This window comes from Phascolarctos cinereus, unplaced genomic scaffold (assembly GCF_003287225.1).
Source record: "Phascolarctos cinereus isolate Bilbo 61053 unplaced genomic scaffold, phaCin_HiC Scaffold_2;HRSCAF=192, whole genome shotgun sequence".
Lineage (NCBI taxonomy): Eukaryota > Metazoa > Chordata > Mammalia > Diprotodontia > Phascolarctidae > Phascolarctos > Phascolarctos cinereus.
This window is the reverse complement of record NW_027555625.1, coordinates 66,459,974-66,478,564: the sequence shown is the minus strand read 5'-3', so window position 1 is coordinate 66,478,564 and position 18,591 is coordinate 66,459,974. Positions and strand designations below refer to the sequence as shown.

The 18,591-nt window shown below is 36.0% G+C and overlaps 1 protein-coding gene across 1 annotated transcript in view; it reads right to left on the bottom strand.

Moving 5' to 3' along the window:
* Positions 1-18,591, bottom strand: part of CDH11 (cadherin 11) — a 212,933-nt gene that overhangs the window by 32,867 nt on the left and 161,475 nt on the right. Inside the window, exons 4-7 of the mRNA XM_020963167.2 lie at positions 13,284-13,578; positions 11,281-11,400; positions 7,621-7,788; positions 1,505-1,692 (exon numbers count right to left, since the gene is read on the bottom strand). Coding sequence (XP_020818826.1) covers positions 1,505-1,692; positions 7,621-7,788; positions 11,281-11,400; positions 13,284-13,578 — 771 coding nt within the window. The remainder of the gene's footprint in view (positions 1-1,504; positions 1,693-7,620; positions 7,789-11,280; positions 11,401-13,283; positions 13,579-18,591) is intronic.

Genomic DNA, 18,591 nt, shown 5'->3' with positions numbered 1-18,591 from the left:
CTGATATCAAATGACTTTTCAAACGTCACTCAACCAACTTCCCACCAGCTGCACACATTGGGACTACACTGCCTCATGAACCCAAGAAACTTCATCATTGGGAACATTATTATCCTGAGAGTTTTCATCAGCCTTGGTGACATTCTGATTTAAGAGTAGGGCAAAGACCTCCTACCCAAGCCTCCATTTAAAAAGAGCTCCTCAGACAGTCATCTCTTGATTTCCCACCAGCTGAACTTCTTGTCCTGGACTCCATCATATCCTTTGCCTGGGTACCTTCCTTAACCCCTTTTGGTTTCCTTTCCTGTACTGTCTTCTCACCCTAGACTGAGAGTTCCTTGAGGGCAGGTTCTGAATTTTACTTTGCTAGTGCTTAGCACAGTGCCTGGCACATAGAAGGTGCTTAATAGATGTTTACTGACTGACTAAATGGGAGAGCTGGGATTGGAAACTACATTTTCTGAGTACAAATTCAATAATCTTTCCACAACACCAGGACTCCAATTCTTTAGGTTTCCCCTCTTCGCTTTCCTTAATCTCTTTCTTCTTTGTAACTGAGGTATTTTCATCCCATTTCTATCTTTTTTTTAGTACTCCTTAATGTTTTTTTTCAAAATCTCAATCAAACTCTTAAAGTTCTGAACAGATAAAAACCCAACATTATTCACCTGCTCCTCCATAAGCAGCAACTTCCTCATCCTTTCAGTTCCAGTTGACCTCAATATTGCTTTTTCCATCTCCTACTTCTTTATTGATTTTTCAAATTAATTTTTATCAGTGTTACAATCCAATTTTCACCATTACCCACTGTATCTTAATATTCATGGAGCACTATCTAGTTGAAAATGAATACCTGATTAAAACCAAGGTAACCCTATCACTCAATTCTGATTCCATGCTGAATATGCTTTGAAGATTGAAAGGTGTTGATTTCTCAAGTGGTAAATCAGTTTCAAAAAATAAGTTATAGAATATAGTATAATTGTGTCATAATTTTAAAATGAAATTGATTTGATTTCTCTTGTAAAAGCTCCTCTTTTCTCTGTAGTCTTATAGAGTAGCAGTTGTAGATGTGTGTTCCAGGGACCCTTCAGGATGCCTAAGACCCTTTCAGAAGGTCTATGAGGTAAGAACTACTTTCATAATAATACTATGATTTTTTGACTTCTCATATGGTCAATATTGATAGCTATAACCAACGTTAAAAAAGCTATTTGGTATCCTCAGTAATTTTTAGAAGTATAATGGGGTCCTGAGACCAAAATTTTGAGAACCACTATTGTAGATGAATCATTAGTCCACCCCAATAGCAAGTGATAGTTGGCATTAAGGGTCAGTTTCATGAATGAATCTAAACTATTTGCACATACTCTGGTTAACCCCAGTTTATTCTGGGGCATAATTTATTCTAGATTTATCTGGGAAAGATGACAGAGAGGAAGAACTCATTACTTGGGGTGAATATTCACATCGAGATAGGTGAGAACATTCTGCCTCTTCTCACCTTCTTGAGTTTCACCACACCTTCCTGGGTTTCATAATCTGTTGAAATTTCAAACAGCTCCATACCATCCCCATCAATGATATTATAGGTTACTAAGCCATTTTCTCCAATATCTGGGTCTTTGGCCTTCAGTCTCCCTACTTCTTCTCCTGGCACAGCTGCTTCTGACACAGACATCTGGTATACACCTAGAAGGAAAAGAAATAAATGTTTGTTTTGTTTTGATATTTCAGTATGATTCTCGCTCCACCATTACCTACCCCAGTGCCTTCGTACCTTAGAAGACAATTTCTTCTTAATGAGGAGCTCTGGTTTAAAAAAAAATCTATCTTTTGTTGCTCAGCATTCAGGTTATGGGTATCTTTCCAACTGGTCTTGTCCTCAGGGGAGAGAAGCATAGCTTACAAATTTTTCATACTGAAAGGGTCTATCAGGTTTTAGTATGAACACTGGCACATAACTTTGAAAAGGCAGTTTCATCTCCACACTACCATGAACCCTTCTAGGAGGTCTTAAAGGGACATGCAAGAATTTAGAATTGATTGCATTAGTATGAGCTACATAAAGGATTTCAAACTCATATGGATTGAGTAAAAAAAAAAAGTAACAAAGGAAAGAAATAAGCAAATATGAAACAAATGTTCTGTTACAGATGTCCGATGATGCTTTGAAGGAATAGATTATCTGAAGACTAGTAGAGGAGTGGTAGGTGGTAATATGGAAAACTGTAGTGTCCTAAGGTATATTTAGGATAGAAAAATAATTCTCATGAACATTGCAAATCAGGAAATGATTGAATTCCCCCACAAATACTCTGAATATATAATTCTTTTAATAAAATATGCATTTAATAAATGCTCTATTTAATAAATTCTTTCCATGAATTCAAAAATAATTGTAAGAATGTATATTAACTAATAATTATTCAATATTATTAATACTTCTAATAATTCTGTTCTACTTTGGTTCCACCCTGGAAGGCAGATTGAGCAAGAATTATCTCTCCCTTCCTATATATACATTGATTAGCAAATGACAAGACCCAAGAATTAATTACAAAAGCCACTTTCTGTCTCCTATAATTATGTGCCTATTAATCACTCTTTCACACGTCGATATCTAGAATGTTTCAATAGTAATAAGTACGTAATTAATCAATCAAGTGAGTATCTTCAGCATGTTTAACACTGTGTGAGACATATGGGAATAGATGAACAATATATGGCATGGTCTTTGTAATTAAGAATTTATTTGGGGATGCCAAAACTTATGCACCACAAGACCAAAACGTGTTTTAAAAAAATCAGTGAGGAATAAAAAGTGTAGCATATAATCAAATGAAAGAGTGTACAGATCGGATTCTAAATATAATAGAACTTCAAAAAGAAGATAAGCAAGGGTAAACTTTGGCAGGTGGAGAAGGCTTCAGGGATACAGTGAGAGGTGAACAGGGCCTTGAAAGCCAGGAAATATTTTTATAGTAGAGAAAGGCAGGGAAGGCATTATTACTATTCAATGATGGTCCATGTTTATTGAACTTGAAGTCTAGCAGGGAAATAATAGGGAAAGAAGAGAATGGTGTCTGAACTATCATTCTCCTTAAATTTATGTAAAGAGAGGTGACATGTCACAATGAATAGCATGGCAGCAATGATGCCAGAAAGATTTCGTTTCAGGTTCTCCTAATACTAGCCATATCATCATTGTCATCATCATCATCATCATCATCATCATCATCATCACCATCATCTTTAAAGTTTATAAAGTTATTTACAACTTTGATCCCAAATGATGCTCACAACAACCTCGGGAAGTCTGTGTTATTGCTATCCGTATTTTACAGATGAGAATGCAGGAGCAGCAATATTCAATGATTTGCTCAAGATCATACAGTAATTTGAACTCAGGTCTTCTTGTTCTAATTCCAGCCCTAACATGCTATTCATTGCACAAATCACTTACCTTTCCAAGTTTTCTAACTGACATCTATCTGTACCTAACTTACAGGCGATCTGCAGATCTGCATCACCAGAATGGGTTTACATATTGTGTTCTATACAATGAAAAAAATTGCAGCTTCTGACCTAATAGGTGAACCATACCAAAAGAGAATAAGCCAACAGACATAGAGTGGAGAGAGAAGCATTCTCCATCCTACAGAGGCAGCTGAGCCAGAAGAACTGGGTTTAACTTTTTCCTCCTTTGGTTCCTGTATATGTGACTCTGGGCAAATCAATGAGATTCTCTAGGTAATAGGTCTGTAGGTCTCATAGGTCTCACACCAGCTCTGAATCTATGACCTGTAAATATTATCTCATTGTATGGCAGACAGCAGCATTGGGGAGAGATGTCTTGGCTGCACAAAGGGCTCAGCCATTTCTTGTATTTTAATATTCGTTATGTAAGCTTGCATTTGACTTTTTTGTTTGTTTGTTTGTTAAGGCATTTCAGTCATGTCCAACTCTTCATGACCCCATTTGGGATTCTTTTTGGCAAAGATGCTAGAGTGGTTTTTCAATTCCTTTTCCAGCTTGTTTTACAGATGAGAAAACTGAGGCAAACAGAATTAAGTGACTTGCCCAGGGTCACATAGCTAGTAAGTGTCTGAGGCTAGATTTGAACTCACAAAGATGAGTCTTTCAGACTCTGGCCCTGTCATTCTATCCACTGCACCACCTATCAACCCCTAATTTCATTCATGACTTTAGTTTTTAATCTTGGCCCCACTCAGTCCTTGCCTTCACCTCTTCAGACTCTACCCCTCCAGTCTCTCCTCAGAATCTACTCTTAAGGAAACTTTACAAAATGGCATATGGGAATCTAGTATAAGCAGTTCAGATTTACATAAGAGTTAAGGGAAAATTTTGACAGCTAAGTAACTCAGTGATTAAAGTGTTGGACTTGGAATTAGGAAGACCTGAGTTTGAATCCTGCCTCAGATACTAACTGGCTATGTGACCTTGGGCAAATCATTAACCTCTTTCAGCCTCGGTTTCTTTATTTGTGAAATAGAGATAATAATCATAACTACCACTAAGGCATGTTGCAAGAGGTTTCAAACATAGGCAAGTGTCAGGAGCCAGATTAATATGTAATTGGGAAATAGTTACCAAAAGAAATAAAAATACAATAGAATATAGATGATGTTAATATGTGATTTTCTAAGTCAATATGAGGCTCTCAAGGATCATTGTGTACTGTTTAGTCTCCTGTGTTTCTATTTATGTTGGATATTGTTGTTTTAAAGCACTTAACAAATCTTAAAGCTAGCTAGCCATTGTACTTTTTTAATTTTATTTTTAATCTTACTACTCATAATGTTGTAGACTTTGCTAAACTTTTGGATATAACAAGACTTAGGATCAGCATATTATGAGACTGCATTCCAAAAGAATTGTGTTTAGACACAGGTAGTTTCCACTGTGGGGGCAGCTGGGCAGCAAAGTGGATAGAGTGCCAGGGCCTGGAGTCAGGAAGACTCATCTTCTTGAGTTCAAATCCAGCCTTAGGTATATACTAGCTGTGTGACTTGGGCAAGTTCCTTAATCTTATTTGCCTTAGTTTCCTCATCTATAAAATGGAGAAAGAAATGGCAAACCACTCCACCATCTTTGCCAAGAAAACCCCAAACGGAGTCATGAAGAGACTGAAATGATTGAATAACAAGCAAAAGAATGTCCGATTGTATTCCATCAAACACTGGAGCACTAGGTCCTATTGATCTTCTCTTCCTCCTGTCTTTTTGTGATATTGTCCTATAATGTGTGCCTCCCTCTCAATCAGAAGTTTCCTTTGGCAAGGTAACTATCTATGTCCTTTTCCCTTTGACTAGGGCTACCCTAAGGCTAAGCGCTTTCCATTTCTCTCTGTTCTCTCTTCCTCTGTCATCTCATTAGGTCCCATTGATTTAATCATGATCACTTTACACATGATTCCCAAATTTCATACATTTTTAGGCATGTTCAATATTGATCTTTTGTTTGGCTATATGTATTTGTTACAAGAGATGTTTTTCTTAGGTGAGGGAGAGTGAGTTCATGGGTAGTAAAAGATATAAAAAAAGTACAAGGCCATCAATAAAATATTTTTAAAGTTTCTAGACTGAAATAAAAGGTTAAAGGGGACAAAAACAGGGAAATAAGGCAGTTTTGTTACTGTAATACTACAAAATTGAATTTAATATAAATAATGTGATTTAATTAATTAAATTTAATAGAAAATAAAAAAATCAATAAACTGATATGCATCTAGAGTTTTGTCATTTTTTGTATATTGAAATTTTCATGTTGACACTTATTAACACAATAAAGAAAATTAAAATTTTAAAGTTTTTTTTTAAACTGTACATGCTATCAAAGAGTTTACTAAAATCTGGGTAACTTTTATCTGCAGAACTCCCCTCCTCCATTAATAACCTGTCAGAAAAGGAAAATTCAGCTAACATGACCTATTTTTGATGAAGTCATGTTTCATACACTGAATCTTTTTCTAGGTATTGACCAACCATCTCTTTATGATCTGATCCACTGTAAAACCGATTTCCCAGTAATCAAAGTCAGACTTATTGCCCTATTTCAGGTAGTTCTTTCTCTTTCTCTCTGTGTCTGTCTCTGTCTCTGTCTTTTTCTGTCACTCTCTGTCTCTCTCTCTCTCACCCTCTCTCTCTTTATCTTTCTGCCCCACTCTCCCTGTCATGACTGTCTGTCTCTCTCTTTTGAAAACTGAGACCTTTGCCTTTCTGCACTCCTATAGCACCTTTCCCCTTCTTGGTGATCTTTTGAATATTACTGACAGTTGCTCAACAATCATACCCATAATTTTAATACCTGAGGATGGTGTCTATTTTGCCTATTTTCTATTAAAATTATTTTTTAAAAAGCCTTTGTAACATCCTTACTCTGGTGAATCAGGTCTTAATTTATATATATTCTTTTCCATCATAGAAATAAAACATAGAAAGTGCATTGTGCACGTATGTGGAGACATGAGTGTGAAAGGACAGAAGGACTTGTTTGCAGATTTGGGCATCCATTGATTTGAATAATACCAAAGAAATAGTAAAAGTAATTGGGGATCAGGAGTCATAGATCTCTGACCCCAATCACAAAAGCATAGCAGCCAAGAAATTTCTTAGTCAAGATGTACTGAATTCAGTTCCAATGATCAGAATTTTTTAAAAAAGTGAAATGTATGAATTCTGGGGCCAAATTCATTTATTTGTCATACAAGCATTTATTAAACAACTAATAGACCTATGATGTCATGCCATACACTGGATATATGAAGACAAAAATGAAATAGTCCCTGTCCTCAGGGACCTCATATAAATATTCTGGCACTGGTTCCAAATAAGGCAGGGGCTATTTAAATGGGCATAGGTCAGTGAGGTTTAAGGCCCCATGTTACATCTTGCCAAGGAAGTAAGATTTATCATTTCATAATTCCCCTCTAGACTCTCTCTGTGATGTTTGTATTCTGCCATTGCAGTCTACAATGGTGTGCTGTACCATCGGAACTATAGTTTCTGTGTTTTGATGACCACTTCTCTAATTTTATTCTTGAGTTTCTTCAAACTCCAGCAGATGCCATTTAGTCTTGACAGCTACTTTGAGTTAACTATTAATTTGCCTGGCACATAGTAAACCCTTATAAATGTTTGCTGAAGTGACATTTTTTTAAAGATTATTTTCTATTGACTACTCTTTACTCTAGTATTCCCAACTTGTCCACATCAGGGTCAATTTGAGTGTGTCAGGGGGTATCCCCAGTATTATCCTCAGACAAAGACAGCTATTTCTTAACTCTGTGAGCCATCATGATTTTTATCTTGGAATGTTCTTTTTACCTCATTATACTTTATTGGGCTCTGACATACTCTTTACATGGTTTGCTCCCTTTGACAGCTTGAAAGAACTCCTTAGAAGACTCAAAACAAAGACAGAATAAGACCCAGCAATGTTTCATCTAGGGCTTATAATTCCTGAGCTACCTATGTTATGAGGTTGTTATGATAAATATGAATTAGAAAGAGAAGCTGTTAGGATTATTGCTAAGATTATTCTTAGTTTTTAAGATTATTCTTAAAAACAAACAAAATTAAAAAACTCAGCACTTACTCTGTGGAAACTTTGGTGGGTTGTCATTGACATCAGTAAGTGTAATTGTCACTTTGGTTGTCCCTGAGAGTCCACCCATGTGTCCGCCCATGTCCTTGGCTTGTATTACAACATGATATTCTTCCTTGGCTTCTCTGTCCATGTTGGGAAGTGCCGTTCTGATTATACCTGTATGAGAAGGGGGAAAAATATAGAGAGGATAAACAATCCATCACTTGCCAATTAGAGATGCTGGAATTACATAAAAATTTCATCCTTCTCTGTCTCCCCATCCATATGAACTAAAGGATTATCAATTATCCCTTACATACACACACACACACACACACACACACACACACACACACACACACACACACACTTCAACACACGCATACGTAGATATTCATACAAATGCTCCAGTTACTTATTACAGTTGTCAGGAGATTTGGTTGTTTCAGACAGCAAGCACAGGTGCAGCCATGAGCAGTGAGGAAGACAGTCCACTCTGCCCACTGGCTCCATTGTGCTATATCAGCTGTCACATAATGCAGCTGACTATGATAGTATTTCTTTCAGATTATTCAGGGGTGCTAGCTAGTAAGAAGAATGCTTGTGTGTGGTGGTTTAATGTTGGGTAGAATCTGGCTTCAGAAATGAGCAAACATGGCAGATAGTAGGGCTTTGTAATCTGGGCTCCATGAATTTTGGGAGAGACAGAGGCAGAGAGAGACAGAAACAGAGAGTGAGAGACACACAGAGAGACAGATAATATTTTTCAGCATAATTAGTTTCCTTTGTAATTTTTTTTGTTTTATTTTATGCATTTAAAAGCAATATTCTGAAGAAGAGCCAAAAGGTTTTAGCAGATTACCAAAGAGGCCCATGATACACAAATAAAATTAAAAACCTCTCATGAATAGAGTGTATGGTCAGAATCAAAGAAACAAGTGAAAAAAGATATTAAAAAGGCTAAATCTTGGGTCTCCTCTTGTGTCACAAGATTCTGCTGCACTAACGGATGGTTGTGTCAGCTGCCTCCTATAGGTTGGCCTGGATCTAGCTAAGCTTCACTTCATTCCCTGGCAATATTGTTATCAACCACCATGCCACCTGAACAAGAAATCATGAGGCAAAGGACTTAACATTTTTAACGCCAGAACCAGTGATCTGAGGCCCCATTGGCCTGACTGGTAATTGACTCAGTGGCCCACAACTTTTAGGCTGAGATATAATCAAGCTTCACTTTACCCCTGGCTATCTCCTCATTAGCTGCCATGGGTATACTCTCTTCCCCCAACCTTTCCAATTCTAAAAGCATAATCAAATCAGCTACCCTATTACAAGCTCCTTGAAGGCAAAGTCTGTCTTCACTTCTAGTACAGAGTTTGGCAGATATTAAAAACTGAATAAATCCTTTCTTCTTTCTTTCTTTCCTTCCTTCCTTAATTCCTTTCTTCTTTCCTTTCTTTCATTCATTTACTAATTTCTCCTCATGGTACATGGGAATATTCAAGCATGTCTGTGTTGACTCATTTTCTAGTGCACCCATACAGCCTATACCAGTGTGCTCAGCAAAAGATAAGAAAGCTTTGATGGCAGATCAAGTCTGTTGCTGTCCATCTTTACATGGTACCAGCTGAGCTTGCTCACATTTTCCAGTGCCAGGTGCTAGAAGAAGTCTGGGGTGCTTGGGAGTGTTGATATTTCCCTCATCTTAACAGGAGATAAATTACCATTTTGAAATCTCTGTTAAAAAACTCTAAGACAGGGTTTCTCCAAGGATTTGCCAAAAGTTTTGCTAGATGGGCCATCAGTTTTGAAAATGATACTACTGAAGATAAAAGTTCATAAATGTAAATGATAAGACAAGCATCTACAACCCAATCAAAACCGAGAGTTGTAAAAACATAAAGAACAAGTGTGGACCCAAAGAAGAGACATGAGAAAAAACCTCTAGCGCTCCTTTGCAAAGGAGGGAGAAAGGGAAGTCTACAAGTTTGGAAGATTAAATATATATTGTCAGATTTTTCTTGATTTCTTGGTTGTTTTTGCTGAAATTCTTAATCTTTTTTTGTTGTTTTAATTTTTTCCTATAATGGCAGTATTAATTAAAAGTAAGTATGTAATGTGATTTGTCAATCAATGAAGAAGCATTTATTAAGCTCTTATGTTCCAGGAACTGTTCTAGATACAGGGGATACAGAGGGGCATAAACATTCTTTGCCCTCAAGAAGGTTACCTTAAAGAAGGAGAAAACATATCTATAAACAGATAGCTCAGTATTGTAGGGGATAGAATGCTACACTTTGAATCAGGAAGACCTGATTTTGAATTCTGCCTTAGACACAACTATGTGACCTGGGGAAAGTCACCTAACCTCTCTTAGCCTATTTCTTCATCTGTCAAATGGGGTTAATAGTAGGCCCTCCCTCACAAGGTAATTGTGAGGATCAAATGATATGACACACGTAAAGTGCTTTGTAAACATTAAATATCTTTACTAATGTTTGCTCTCGTACGAGACACATGGAGAGACATCTAGTTATCACAGAGGGCAAGGCATTAGAAGCTAGAGGTGCTAGGCAAAGGTCTCCTTCAGGAGCTGGTGCTTGAATTAAGTCTTTGAAAGAAACCAAGAATTAAAATCATTTCTTTGTAAATCAGCTCCAAAAGGCAATCAAAGCAATCAAATATATATATTGCTTTATGGGATGTGTGTGTGTATGTATGTGTTTGTGTGTGTGTGTGTGCGTGGGTGTAGGTAGTTAGATAAAGGTATAGGTATGTAAATGTATGTATATATACATATATGTGTGTGTCTCTGTGTGTATATACATACACATGTACACATATATGCACATAACTACATATACATACACATGTGCACATATGCATATAAACATATACACACACATATATGTATATATGTATATATATGCACACACACATATACATATATAATTTTATATATATATATATATATATATATATATATATATATATATATTTTTTTTTTTTTTTTAACGTAGCATCCAAGGATCTCCAAGGAATAAGTGGATAGATTTCAGGGCATTAGTGAATTTGGATGAATAAAAACACAACTTTATTTTCACTACCAATGGAAATTCAGTATTTTCTTCAAATATGAATTTTTTAAAGCATTATTCTGCAAAAGGCCCATAGGCTTCATTACACTGCCAAATGGGTCACGAAACTGAAAAGGTTTGGAACCGCTGCTCTATAGTCTTTAAGGAAAAGCAGGGAGGTAGTAAAACAGCATGGCATAATAGATAGATAATTGACTTCAAAATCAGAAAAACTGGGGTTCAAATTTTGCCTCTGCTATATCCTGTTTGTGTGTGACTGGGAGGCAAGTCACTTAACTTAAAACTAATGAGATGAAGTGCTCTAAGACTGTAAGTTGTAGAGAAAATGCTGATCTGAATCGGCAATAGTGATATACTCCACTAAAACTGTCTGTTGTCTTTACCTTACACACAGTCTTATGAGGAAATGAACCCCAGACAAGTGATTTGAATTCTCTAAAGATAACACGTGCTAGAGTCAGATTTCAAAGCAAGGGCTATAGATTCCACATCTTTTGTTTGCCCCTTGGCTGATGTGGGATGGGGGTCAGAGAACCAAACCATGCAAACTCTTAACTTCAATCTCCCATACCTGTTTGTGCTTCAACAGAAAAATAGGGCTGGCCTTCCAGAATGCTATAAACAAGTTTAGCACTGTTTCCATAGGTAGGGTCATCAGCATCCGAAGCTGTTACTTGGATCACAGATGTACCTGAAAAAGGAGACAGATACTTTTGTTCAAATCATCTAAGCTATGCAAATTGTGTTTTTATAGATGTGGTTTTATTTTATAATTGAAAAGAAAGCCAAAAACATCAATTTAATACATTTGTGTTTTTGCATTGAAATTAAAAATGTGTTTAACTTAGATCTTATTAATTAATAAAAATATTTTCTCTCCCTTTCATCTCCCCTAATGAAAAAATAAAAGAAACAAAACACATATATTTTAATTCGTTCATTCAAACATGAAAATTATATATTCATGGTAAACTCGACTACATTTGGTACTTAAATTAATGTTATAAATATTATTGTAAAAAATATTTCTTAACTCATGAATTTGGACCATTCAGTAAATCAAATGATTAAATACAATTCCCCCCAAAGAGTGTAATAAATGATAATTAATGATGAATTACTTTTCATGAAAGGACAGGGTATAATCTTCCATCTGTAGTAGTGTAATAAACATATCATTTTATTGTAGCTATGCATGTAATAAAATTGCTAATTATACTTTTTAATTAATTTATTGCTATAAATATTGTCCAGAATGTCGTTCCCTGCTGATATGGAAATAATATCTTCCCTCTTCAAATGGGATTGCTAGCCATCAGAAAAAGAAAAAGAGAGAGAGAGAGAAGAAGAAGAAGAAGAAGAAGAAGAAGAAGAAGAAGAAGAAGAAGAAGAAGAAGAAGAAGAAGAAGAAGAAGAAGGAAGAGGAGGAGGAGGAGGAGAGAAAAAGCAACAAAAAACAAAACAAAAAAAAGTCAACATCTGTTGGGTCTGAGTCTGGAGCATTTCAACCAAAGAACGTAAGTAAGAAATTGATTTGTCATCTTCCCTCAAAAGCCCTCAATGCCTTATTTCTGCTGTAGCCATTGGCTGATAAAGCACTTGAGCTGGAGAATTTGAGTGGGGAAGTGGCATTCTGTTGCAACATGGTGGCATGTTGTGTGAAGTTTAAAACAACACAGATTGTAGAACAAGTCCAGCCTCAGAGACTTCACTATTTTGGTGCTAGGAATGGTGCAGGCTCATTGCTCTCTAGTCACCCAAGTAATCTATCCCCAACAATTAACTGCAAAAACATTGTTATTATTTAATAAGTGAGCATAAAGTCATCAACATTGGTACAAGTTTGTCAGTCTTATTTCTTTCTGTTGCTTTAAAAAAAACCATTCTGATAACAGATAAAACATTATAAATCGTGTTTAGTCAACAATCATTTATTAGGCACCTATTATGTGCCAGGCACTATGCTAAGGGCTGATGACAAAATGGTAAAGTCCCCAGGAACAATGTTTTAAATGGGTAATTTACCAAATACACTTAAAGTAGAGAGAAGTTTCACTATATTTGGGTAGGGAGAGGTCTGTTTGGAATATGATCTCATTGCAAAATGATGTTTCATAAGGAAAAAGTATATGGGGTAGATCTGTATTCAGTGGAGCTGTTCATAGGATCACATTGATGAATCTGAATGAATGAATTAAATTAACTATGCTAAGGGAAGTAGCAATTTAAAGCAGCCCTCCAGGGAATCCTTTAGCAGGGCAAAGATTCCTCAAATAATGCAGATTAAATCACCTTGATTTATGTTACATAAGGTTTTATGTTATAATATTGAATTCATTTAATATAGGTCCCAGCTGCATTTATTAGTAGTACCTTGATAACTGTTTGAAAGCCACCTCCTCTTATCTCATCTCTCAAAAAAACAAACAGAAAAACCAACAAAAAACCAACCTACATGCTACTTCCTGAATTGTGGCAAAGTAGTTTGGGGAATGTTACTTATATATAAATGAACCCAATATTTATAAAAATGAAAAAGGGAAAGGAAAGACAGTAGGGTTCCTTGGTACATACCTACATTGGACCGCTCTGGCACATTGGCATGATAATTTTCATGTAAGAATTCGGGGGGGTTGTCATTGATGTCTTGCACTTTGACAATGAATTCTGAAGGTGGCTCCAATGGCCTATTGGTGTCTCTGTCCACAGCTTGTGCCATCAGCGTATACTGGGCTCTCTCTTCTCGGTCCAGCGTCTTGGTTGCATGAATGTTCCCTGATTTGTCATCAATAACAAAAATGGTTCCTGCTCCTTCACCTGAGAGAATGTATTTAATGTTCCCATCACCAGAATCAATATCAGAGTGGAGCTAGGAGGAGAAAAAAAAGATATTTGTGACCTTCCAATACAGAGAATGTGAGCAAATAAAATTGGCATGAAATGGATGAATCAGTGCTAAAATAAAGCCTGGTTGACTGTCCCTGTTGGACAATAGAGTGTCATGATAAAGAAGTGATGGCTTGAGCCAACAATCTAAATTATCCAGGGGAACTAAAGGAAGGGAGGGAATAATTGGGGATGGAAAAGAATTCTAAAGGAGCCTAATAAGCTCTGTGCCAAATATACCGCGGTGCATAACATTTTAACTTTCTACTTCACTATGATATGATCTACATGACAACTATTATCCAGATGGAAATTGTTTCAACACAATCATAGATACAGACCTGGAATGAGCCATATGGTTCATCTAGTCTTAACCCCTTCATTTTATACATGAGGAAATTAAAGGCTGGAGAGATGAAGTGACCAAAGACAAATTAAATAGCAGAGTCAGGATTTGAACTCAAGCCTGAAAACTCTAGTGTCTATTCTTTCCATTGTGCCATGATGCCTCTTAAGATTTTTGGATAAAACTTGATCTATACCATCTTTTAAAAGTACAGTTTTGATATAGTATCCCTTTACTTCAAAACCTTCCATGGATCCCTACTATCTATTGTATCTAGAAAATTAATAAATAAGAATATTAATGATAATAACTCACATTTATGTAATATTACAATTTACATAGCACTTTGCTCACAATTAAGTTTAAATTCCCTTTTCAGATAATCAAGGATCTGTTGCTGTTACTTTTTCCATTGTGTCTCTTGGTATATTCCTCTGTGTTCCAGCCAAAGCAGATTACTAGTTATTTCCTAAGCATAATTTAATAATAACTCTCATTAAAAGCTCCATTTAATTGTCACTTCTTCCATAAAGTCTTCAAATTCTATGCAGGCAATGTGGTTGCACCCTTCTCTCAACTTCCATCATACTATGTTGGCATTTCTGTTGTGGTACTTATCACACTCTGCCTTGGATTACACTTATTTCTGCATATGAGCTACTTTAATTTGAGCCCTATGTATCCTGGACTAGGGATATTAGAGTATTATACATTGCCCTGGTCAGACCATAGTGAGAATATTATGAACAACCTTGGGTGCCACATCTCAGGAATGGCATTGATAAAATTGGAGAGTATCCAAAGAAGGGTGTCCAGAATGGGGAAGGACCTTGAGACCATACCAAATTGGAATTCATTCATGAAAGCAGGGATGTTAGGCATTGAAGAAAACTTAGCAAGGACATGATAACTGGATTCAAGTACCTTAAGGCTGTCACAAAGAAAGATTAAATTTCAGCTTGGCTGGAGGGTAGAACTAAGAGCAGTGGGTGAGAATTGAGAAGACATATATTTAAATGACATCAGAGGTGTGGGGAAACTTTCTAATGGAAGTATATAACAGCAAAATGGGCTGTCTCAGGAGATTGTGGGTTCTACCTCACTGGAGGCATTCAAGCAAGAGCTTTTATGGCACATTGGCCACAGGGGTGTAGGGGGTGGTGTGGGAGGAATCCTTCAGGAATGGGTTAGGCTAAATAGCCTCTAAGGTCCATTCTAATTATGAGATTCTATGTGATTTTGTGAGATGTAGATAGAGGCTGTGTTTTCTTAATCTATGTACTCCACATAGCACAACAAATGGTCTTGATATAATAGTCTATAAGTGTCTGATGAATGAATGAATGCATTAGTATCTCCCAGGGTGGCAGTGATGGCATTCCAAATGGGTAACATTCTCCTCCTACTCAATTGACTCTCATTTTAGACAGTATTTTAAGGCTTCCATTTTTTTTCTCCCAAAGCATTTTTTTCCCACCACTACCGTATAAGTAGTTAGTGCAAATACCATTGGCCCATTTTACAAAGAAGGAAACTTAAATCCAGATAGGAAAAATGAGTTTCCTGGAGTCATACAAGTGATTCTTGCTGCCAAGTGTTATCAAAGCCAGAATATGAACCCAGCTCTCCCCATACTCCAATTTTAGCTTATTTTCTACTATACTATGAGTTCCAAAGGGGGGAAATCCCTATTTTTCCAAAGACAAAGTATTATGTAGACTTTTACCTTATTCAAGATTAACTGTTTTATTAAATTTCAATCTTTATTTTCCTTATTCTAATCTAAGTGGGAGGAAGCACAGACAATCTGCTCACAATGGTCCATAAGCAAGAAGACATTGAGGACCCTTATGACTGTACCAACAGAATGATGCCAGTATCCCACATGGGTTGAGGTTTAGAAAAGCAAATTATCAAAGGCCATGAAATCTGTTATAGCTGTCAAAAAGAAGCAATTATGTAGTTAAAGAAGATCTGACAAAGTACTGTAGTGCATCTGGGCAGATAACTTCTCCATGATCCAAAGAGATTGAAAATAATGCACTTCTCACACAGTGTTTTTAAATGAGTAGAGAGCTATGGGAAGTGTGTGTGTGTGTGTGTGTGTGTGTGTGTGTGTGTGTTTGTGTCTGTGTGACTTTGTCTGTGTATCTGTGTTTGTCTGTGTGTAGTGACTGGACATGTGATTTTGGTAGAAGGAACTCCTGTTTCTTCAACCAATATTACTTTTTACTTTTACAAATATTACCTTTTATTACTTTTACAATTTCAGGTCAGCACCTCTTCTGCAAACATATGGCCCTAGAGAGCTTCCTACATCACTGAGAGGTTAACCAACTTGCCCAGGTACACACTACCAGTAGTCTTGCTTGAGAACTTAACTCTGCTTCAAGTCTGCGTTCCTGTCTTGCTCTCTCAGCCTTTGTTTCTCTCTCTGTCACTCCATCTCTCCCTCCCTCATATATAAACACACATAGGCATTCAAATACATACATACTACATAGGTATACTATATAACACAGTATGCACAATACAATAAATATATACATGTATATGCATATTATATATGTATATTCACATATAACACATGTATATATATAATGCATATATGTGTGTATATGTGACTGTATGTCATATTGTAAATAATGGAAATAAAACAATTTTCTTTAATTCTTTTGCAATCTGATTTTACTGAGGTGGTTGGGTATGTTTGATTTCATTTCTCCTCTTACATGTGGGACAGTGGTGATGTCATGGAAAATGCAGAAGAAATCAGAAGATGTGAGTTCTAGTTCCGGCTGTTCTATCATTGCATTGGCTATGCAGGGTAAGCTACTTGCCTTTTCTGAATCTCAGTTTCCACATCTGTCAAGTTAGCTTGAGCTATTACTCCTAAAGCTGATACTGTTTATGTACAGATACCACCCTTCTAAGATTCTTACCAGTTCAAATGTTCTATGCTGTTAAGTCCCTTCCAGTTCATATAATGCAGTGGTCCATATCTTAAGATCCTTTCCACTTTTAACATCCTATAATTCTGTATTTTAATTCATGAAATTTCTTGGGAATTAAATAGACATAAGCTTTTTTTTTGACCACCCATATGATTAACTTTAAAAAAAATGTTTTAGATTGTTCTCATTTCACTGACAGCACTAACACAGATGAAAGTTAGAGGTACATTCTCATTTGAATCTCATAAAAGGGGATTTATACTACTTCCATTTAATCAGATATGATTTACTATTAAGCTCTACTCAAAAAAGTAGTTCAGTAAATCATTAAATGCTATCAACTGAACCAGACATTAGTTTCTTGTCAATTTCCAACCCTAAGGATTATAGACCTTTTTTTTCTTTTTTATATTCAAATACAAATTTCGACAAAGCATGCAACTTTCAAGGGGAAGTTTCACTTTTGATAACCAATTATAAATATTGAAAGTTGGAGATCAAACGCATCACCACTTACTTTTAAATCAATACATGACACAGAAACCACTTTACCAGGTTCCAAAAAGGAAGAAATACCTAGTTAATATAACCATATACTGGACAGCCATTTCCATTGCCTAAGCTAAAATGATCATACTTAAATTTAATCTTCTATTCTCTTATCACATCCATAGTGGAAATTCAGAAAATCTCTTCAATGATACTTAGATGTATTCAAATTTTGTTGCATCATTATCCCTTCGGGGACCAAGACCTTTAACATAGCTATCCTTTATCAGTATAAATAAACAAAATTATAGAATCATTGAATGATGGTATTGGACTATGCCTTGGAATAAAGATTATTAGAAGTTAGAAAAAAATCAATCTGGAAAAATATGAGGAGCAGTATCCTGGAACAGATTTTTAAAAGCAAAAGTTACCTGAATGTGCAAAATGTTATATTATAAATAATATTATTACACAGAATACCAGATGTGAAAGTGACTACAGAATGTTAAATTGGGAAGTAATTGTTCAATTGTTCCCAGTCACTTTACCCCTCCCTGTTTACCCAGGGTATCACCCCTTCTACATCTTCTCTTTCCTGTACCCAGAATCTTGACCCTATAATTTACCAGCCCATCTTGATACTACTCATTACTCTTGAGTCCCTTGACCTGTCTTCACCCATACTCTTTCAAACCACAACCCTTGATTACAACCTATTTTCTCTACTCCTAAGCCTGAGCCACTGCACACACAGGAACTCACAAAAATTTGTTAATTAATTTGACTAAAAATTTGTGTTACGTGGTCTTCACTGGGGCCTCAATGCAATATAACAATCATTTTATTTTTCCCTGACTTTAACTTATTTAATTTATTTATTCTTCTCTATCCTATTCACCACAGTCTCTATCCCAAAACTTTTTTCTCTAGTCAGACTACTTATATCACCTCTTCTTCTCTCCCTTTTTGCAGAGAACTTTGCCTCATAATTCACTGAAAAAAAAGTAATATTTTGGAAGTCTTCTTTACTCGTAAGTTTCATGCTTCAAATCACTTTAACATAATCCTAAAGTCTCTCCAGTCTTGGAGAAAGAAGTGGTCCTTTTCCTTCTCAATAATAATCTTTCTGCTGCTACACTTTATCCCATTTCTTCTCACCTCTGCTGGAAAATAACTTCTTTAATTATCACTTTTCTTTCCCTCT